General features: G+C 37.5%; 1 protein-coding gene across 2 annotated transcripts in view; it reads right to left on the minus strand.

Annotated features, from left to right (window-relative positions):
* The window catches only part of Pex7 (peroxisomal biogenesis factor 7), a 64,946-nt gene extending 57,212 nt beyond the window's left edge, over nucleotides 1–7,734 (minus strand). For both annotated transcript variants that reach the window (XM_047559482.1, XM_047559481.1), the window contains exons 1-3: nucleotides 7,539–7,734; nucleotides 5,639–5,696; nucleotides 4,292–4,442 (exon numbers count right to left, since the gene is read on the minus strand). In XM_047559482.1, the coding sequence (XP_047415438.1) occupies nucleotides 4,292–4,442; nucleotides 5,639–5,696; nucleotides 7,539–7,653 (324 nt within the window). In that variant the 5' untranslated portion in view covers nucleotides 7,654–7,734. The remainder of the gene's footprint in view (nucleotides 1–4,291; nucleotides 4,443–5,638; nucleotides 5,697–7,538) is intronic.
* Nucleotides 7,735–7,936: the final 202 nt, after the last annotated feature.

Here is a 7,936-nt window from a genome sequence, read left to right on the forward strand (position 1 = left end):
TTTGATTCTAAATCATCTTTAAAGTCACCATAACTCACGATTAGCAATATTGTGCCATAAATCATGAATCAGAGAAGGAAGGGAAGGGAAAGGAAAGGGAGGGGAGTTTATATTCATTTTTTCTCCTTCTTACTGAACTTTAAATTTTTTTTTATTCTTCCACTTCTGGTATATATTCAGAAGTAATCTAAGCACAGGCATTTTGGGGGCTCAAAAGTAATAATGGCCTCAACAAACACCAGTTAAACAATAGAGAGAAGAATCCGATTTCTGCTTCAATGCTAACTTTAGAAGTTGTACACATAGATAATATTTTTCTTTCTTTTCAAATCACCAAGAGTTTCATTCTTCAAGGTCTAAAATATATCTGTTAGATTTCTCCTTTGTGATTCCTCTAAAGATATGAAAATTGATGGTACGGCATTTCTCACAAGCAATCAAGTAGCCAAATAGGAAACAGAGAATTTATAACACATTTTACATTTTCTAATGCAGTTATAACAGTAAATGATAATAACTCATATTTATTCACTGCTAGGTCTAGACCAAGCACTCACAATGACCCTGATACAAACTACTATTATGCTTAATTTACAAATGAAGAAATGGGCTGAGAAAAAAAATAAGTAACTCACCCAAGGTCACTGAGCTGATAAATTACAGAGCTAGGACGCACACCCAAGGCTCATAGTAACCATGCTGTTCATCCTTCCATAGGAGAAGATGGTCCACTTTTGCTACTCTATTTTATAACATAGCTTCCCTGAACATACCAGTGAAAAATATTGAAATTGTCTACACTCATTCATTTACTAATTTATCAACAATATTTATGAGCTCCTCAAAGCATTCATTTGACCCAAAATTCTTTTAAGTGTTTCTTAGCACCTGGTATATTCAATGGACTGAATCTGTTCTCCCAAAATTCATTTGTTGAAATTCTAACTACCAATGTGATGATAGCAGGAAGTAGAGCCTTTGGGAGGTTAAATTAGGTCACAAGGATGAAGTTCCCAAGAATGGATTACTGACTTTATAAAAGGGACTCCCAAGAGCTTGTACACCTTCCTTCCACCATGTGAACATTCAATGTGAGACAATGGTCTGGAATCTGGAAGTGGGTGCTCACCAGAAACTCACCATGATGGCATCCTAATCTTGGACTCCTAGTCTCCAGAACTATGACAAATTTCTGTTGATAACCCACTCAGTCTATGATACCTTGCTATAGCATCCTGAACTAAGGCAGAAATCAGTAACAAGAATTGGGGTCGGTGCTCTAACAGGCACCTAAAAAGGTTATCTTAGTTTATTATTTCACATAACCAAGCAAATTAATACAATAAAATAATAATAATAATAATAATAATAATAACAATATCTAATTGTAGAAGCTACTTTTAGTTGGACTTTACTTATTACAAGTCACCCTAAATGATACAAATGCTTACCAAAATTACATTTGAAAAGAAAATGAATAGGGACAATCTAGAATAAGTTGTTAAAAAAAAAAAAGACATAAAACAAACTACGTTTCCAGTTCAAAAAGTCAGTTGATTACAGAATGATGCGATTCTGTTTAATAGTAGTTCAAACAACAAAGATCAAGGTGCTTTACTAGTGAATTCAAAGTAACCCACCACTATGACACAGCTGAGAAAGATATACAACCATTTCAGGGAATATTATTAGAACCCGAAGCTCAAGAATATGGTGGAAAAGTCTTATACAGCACAGCACTGATCATCACATTTCTGGAATAAATTAAGTAGACTATATTAAAAGAGACAGTGAAAAACAGAAGAGTACCACCAAAGGAGGGTTTCCAGGAGTGTGGAAGATGTAGAGACCAAGTAATTGGAGGACAGGTTAAAGAAATTGGACAAATGCAGTTTGGAAGAGAGAAGACTAAAGAGAGCATGATGGCTATTTTTAAGGCTTCTCCTAGAAAAGAAGAAGTGAACTTGGTCTCACCACTTCAGATAAAGGCATGTGAAACAATGCTGAGTGCTAACAGTGGTATATTCGGGCATAAGAAAAGCAATTTTCTAACCATTAAGGTAACCTAAAACTCAAATAATAAGTTACTCCTGAATATAGTGAAATTCATTTCCACCCAGATGAGTAAAGACTGAATGACCACCCATCAGGGACATTCTAGAACAGTGTTTCCCAGGAAATATACAGTGTTACACCACTGGTTATACAAGAAATGATTTTTAACTGGTGCATACATTTTATTCACTATCCATTTGTTTTAACATACATTAAAAACATACTATAATGTTTTCTATTCACTGTATATAAATGCACATGCTAAACTAGCTAGCAATCCTATGGCTTCACAAATATTACTGTTATAGAATAAATGAAGTAACAATTTAAAGTTGATTTAAAGAAAAATATCAAATCAACATGTCCTATTTTATGTAACTAGGTGTATTATTTTATGATCTATCTTGTTTATACAGAGAGGCAATAAAAAAGCAACCAAAAATAAAGTAAAAAGAACTTCTGAGAGGAAAAAAATATTTTAAAAAGAAAGAAAACAAAAACATTATTTATAATATAAATGGCATAAGAAGATGGTAAAACTCATGAAGGTATCAAAGAATGTCTGAATTTTGCAAATGCTGCACTGTGGGAATTCTTTCATTGAACATCCTCAAACAAAATTCTTCCTTTAACACAGATGTCTTCATATTTTGTGATTCTCTATAAACGTGGTAATTTACAACTATATATATATTCAAACAACCTTCATAATGTAATAGAGTTACTAAAAATTTTCACTATTTTCAGTGCTAATCTTAGAAATATTAATTTTCTATAAATATTTCAAATTGAAAGCAATTATTTCAATGGACTCAAAACTTACATTCAGTTCTCTAAAACAGATTAGACAATTTATAAATATAAAAATGAAATGCATATTGGTATTTAAAATATATGATAAAGAAAACCCATTGGTGATGTGTTTTTATTATATACCAATAATTAAGGCACTACTGCTGGTACTGTTTGGTTTTCTATTTTAAAGCAGAAGGAGTGAAAGTATTTCCTACTTTCATGAACTTACTATGAATATACTGGCAAAAAAAAAAAAAAAGAAAAAGAAAACATTATCTAAATTCTGTGAGTAAAAGCTTTTCATAAATTATTTTTCTACTCCCCACCCCAAGCTGTGCCCTAAGGTGCTTAAGGGGATTTCACTATTACATAAAAGCAATAAAATAAAAATAGAGTAGTTAAATATAAGCAACATTTTACAAAGGAGAGATACTGAATAGCACCTGTCTTCCTTCACTTTTTATCCCCTAATACCTAGCCTACTTTTTAAAATTTAGACTTCACTGCTCTTAGAATTGATAATTTCAATTTTCACATTACTGTTATTGAAAAATCATATCTAACAAATGTTTTAGTTATTTCCATGGACAAAATGAAAAAATTTTTTAAATGTTAATTTTCAATAGCCACAACTATAAAATGATATTTGGAAGCCTCACATAACCAATCTTTTCTCATAAAACAGTAATAAAACTGATATTTGGAACCTTCCCATAACCAATCTCTTCTCACAAAAGACTAATAGTCTTACATCTAATAAGCATTTATTGATAACCTACTATGGGACAGACACTATGGTTGATACAAACTTAAAAGTAAATTTGCAAGTTGTCACCTAAAGGATCTATTGCTATCAAAGGAAAATTTTAAAACATTTAAAAAAGAATGTCTTTACCATCTTATTCCTTAAGAATATATATGTATTTTAGTATGACTAAAGCCCCAACTATTGCCTATGCCACACATGCATACACAGAAAATCTAGACACACAAATCAGATAGGATTTACATTTAAATTTTCTTTAGTACACTCTGCCTCATAGTCAGTATTTGGTGCTGTTGCTCAAATATATTCTGAAAAGCCTCAGGAATCTTAATGAAGCCTAAAGATAATCTTGTGATGATTTTGTGAAAAGCCTGCCTACTGCTATCTTAAGGCACTACATGGAAAGCATATTCTTATTGGCATAAAGTATGGGGCTCTCTGGGGGGCATGATGTCACCCATGGTATACTACTGGAGGCATTTTTACTGCCTAATGAGAAACCTGACCTTTTCTTTTCTTTTGCAGATCCTTAGGCCAATTTTACATTTAAATAATCAGATAATAAGTGACATCTAACATGTGTAAGAAACATTAAACTTGTCCCCTGAAAGCATTTCCCCAGATTTCCAAGTCTAAGAAAGAAAGACAATCAGCATAAAGAGATTCCCTTCTTACCTCTTGTGTGTGTTCTTTATAGACTTGTAGAGGCCCTGCAGCTTTGGCAGTGTCCCAGAGCTGCAGAGAGCCATCACCACTACAGGTGACGAGGACATGTTCATTGTTCTCACTCCAGGTCACATCAAATAAGCCATCATTCCAGTCAAAGCTACACCACGATAATTAAACAAAACAAAAATTTACACAGGCAGTTGAATAAAAATAGTAACGAACATTATTTTAAAATTATAGGGGTTTTTTCCTTAATTTAACTTTTTTTTTTTTTTCTGGTGGTGGTAGTGCTGAGCCTGGTGCATATTTAGGAAATCACTCTACCACTAAGCTACATCACCAGCACCAGTTTATCACATATTTTAACACACATTATCTCTAATGATCTTCACAACTATGGGAGATAAGTTAAGCAGGTACTTATCAGAGGAAACAAGTTCAGAAAGGTTAGAATAGCCCAGGTCACATAGGTAGAAACTGCAAAGCTGGATTAAAATTAGGTCTCCCAACTGCTAATATGAAACTATTTATATGAGAGTATGCAGCCATACATGGGTTCTAATTTTTGTGACTCATAGGATGGGACAGCAAGCATATCAAAATATGAATCTAGAGTAATAATTTTAACTTTTCCCACAAATCTTTCACCTAACTCAGGTGTGGTGGTGCATGCCTATAATTCCAATGAGGCTGAGGCAGTAGGACTGCAAATTCAAGGCCAGCCTCAGCAACTGAGCAAGGGCCTAAGCAACTTAGTGAGAACTTGTCAATCAACCATCAATAAATCAATCAATGGCTGGGGATGTAACTCAGTGGTAATGCACCCCTGGTTTCAATCCCCAGTACACCCACAAATTTTTTTTTCACTGGAGCTGAAAACAGGTAATTATTTTCTGAGATAACTTTCCTTTTTTTTTTCCTTCTACCTTTGACTAACCCTAATGTAAGTATGAGTGAGTTCAACAGTCTAAGAGGCAAGACAAGCATGGAAAGAAGACAGGCACAGGATAATCCACAAGATGGGTAATTACCTCCTGCCATTAGTAAAGCTACACTACATTAAGATAGTAAAGACAGGCAATGCCATAGATTATACTGATTAGTTCATTTTTTTAAGTTTAAATTTTGTAATATTTATAAATGGATAAAAAAGAATAAGTTTTAGAAGTAATGTGGCATAATCATAACTTAATGGCAAAAATTTCTATACTATGTAAATGCTAAAGTTCCTTTCACAATGCAAATTAAAACGTCTCCTTGGTCAGAAAGGTTGGTCCAAAAGATTCAAATCCTAATTCTATTCAGGCTTTAATACAACAGAGAATAAAAGTTTAATAATTAAAGCCACCTTACCTTCTAAAAATCCTAAGACCAGATTCATTGTGATCCAATATCAGTAGGGTTCCACAGCCTAAAGACAAGAAAGTCAAAGTCACGCTGTTGAACCTGCCAGGTAAACATCTAGATCAAGGAAGTATCAAACACTGAGTACCTGATTTTACTACCAGTTTTCTTCCTGAAGTTATTAGGACCATATATAGAAAAATTAGAATTGTGCTATTTATGTTTTTCATATTGTGTTTCAATCATTAAATATTCAAATTACCATTTCACCTGTGATTAAAATCCAGACAGCACTAACAAAGGGGAAGAGAGATTTGAATGCCTGCTCTGACTAGTCAAGACACCAGGTCCACAAACCTTCCCAGTTGGGGTAACTGACAGATGAGAAATCCCATGACTATGATCCTTGTACTAAATCACCCTGCCATGCCAATATAAGATACACCCAACATGGGATTCTAAAACAAAATATGAATGTGAAAATATCAAATATTTGGTGATAAAGTCACAATATTAATAATATCAGTTATTTACCAGTAATTAATTATTTTACTAAAGAACTAACGTATTTTCTTTCCTTTGGGTACTAGTGATTGAACCCAGGGGTGTTCTATTACTAAGCTACATCCCCAGCTCTTCCTCATTATTATTTTAAAATTTTGAGACAGGATCTATTTAATTGCCCAAGTTGGCCTCTGTCTCAACCTGTCCAGTAACTGGGATTCCAGGCATATGCCACTGTGCAAAGCAAGAACATATTTTAAAAGTTTGTATTTATCTTTATAGAAATCAATAAGAAAAAAAGTTCTTCTATAGAAACATGGTTGATTTAAAAGAAAAATACCAACTCCGTTTTAAGAAGTTTTTGGAAAAGATTTAAAGCAATATTTCAGACTTCTTAATCTTGAACCTAAGTGGTGGACAAGGATTGTAAATATGATGTGCCAGCACTAGGAGCTAATTATAAAAAATGTAAGAAGGGGCTGTGGCTCCGTGGTAGAACACTTGGCCTAGCATGCACAAGGCCCTGGGTTCAATCCCCAGCACCGCAAGGAAAAAAAAAAAATCGCACGCGCGCGCACACACACAAACACACACACACACACACACACACACATATATGAAGGCAAATCTCCCTGAGTTTTAGAATTCACATTTTTTCAACGGTAGGACTAAACAAAAAATACTATGTGAAATACTATGGATCGCTGACATTATGCAATGACTTGCTCTATATTGCTCCGGTGTGTGAACAATAGCTGGGCGATGAATTAAAGCAAAATCGAGAAGGGAACCACGCCTGCCCATCTGGTTCACAGCCAGTCACTGTTAGTTTGAGCCTCTAACAACTGCTTGCAAATGTATGCTTTCCCCGTGAAATAAAAACAGGTGAGCACAAAACTTGACAGGTTTCACGCCGGCATTCGCGAGGAAATGCCAAGCGTCGGCTCGGACGCATCCTTCTCACAAAGCACAGCCCGCCTCTTTCCGTCCAGTGCCCCATGCTGACCAGGGGAATATGGACCAGTCAGCGGGCACAGAGAAATCCCTCTTACAGACGTCTTCCAAGTGCTGCTGCGCGGGTAGGGCGGGTCAGAGGGGTCACGCAGGTCCAGCCCGCGATCCTCGCCGGGCGTCTACCTGGGTGTGCGTGCGTGTGTGTGTGTGTCAGGCTGCACTGCGGCCAGTGCGGTCGTGGGAACCTGCGCTTGGGCTACTAGGCCACTTCCACACTGCAACTGGCAAAGATGACCACCTCCAGACACGTTGCGGGCGGGGAGAGCAGCGCCGGCAGGTTGCTCTGCTGCCCCCTGGCGTTGGCTGACGGCAGCGTCTACCCTCGGGGGCACTTTCCCAGGAGCCCGAGAAGCCAGCGCTCTACCGGCGCCCGCCCTCACCCGGGCCTCACCCGCGATGCCGTAGTGCTGCGCAGCGGCGCAGGCCAGGCGGCCCGGCAGGTACGGGGAGAACTCCGCGGCGTAGCCGTGACGGCCCGGCACCCGCAGCGTCCGCGCCGCGCTCATCCCTCCCGCCTCGCCGACCCGGCCGCGGAAGCCGTCCCGAGTCGGAGGTGCACGGTGCCGACTCCCCGGGAGAAGCTAGGGGTCCAGGAAGAGCGGGCGGAAGTGACAACGCCGGAGCCCTGGATCCTAGGCTCCGATTGGTCCGCAATCGGAAAGGGCGTTGACTCCGACCAAGACCATTTTTGTTTTGGGTAAAAAGAAACTGATTTGCTCCAGCAGAGACGATCTACACGTACCTGGGGAGTGATCTAGAGTTAGACAGTTGTTGCTTCTCAGCCTCCAC

This window comes from Sciurus carolinensis, chromosome 7 (assembly GCF_902686445.1).
Source record: "Sciurus carolinensis chromosome 7, mSciCar1.2, whole genome shotgun sequence".
Taxonomy (NCBI): Eukaryota; Metazoa; Chordata; class Mammalia; order Rodentia; family Sciuridae; genus Sciurus; species Sciurus carolinensis.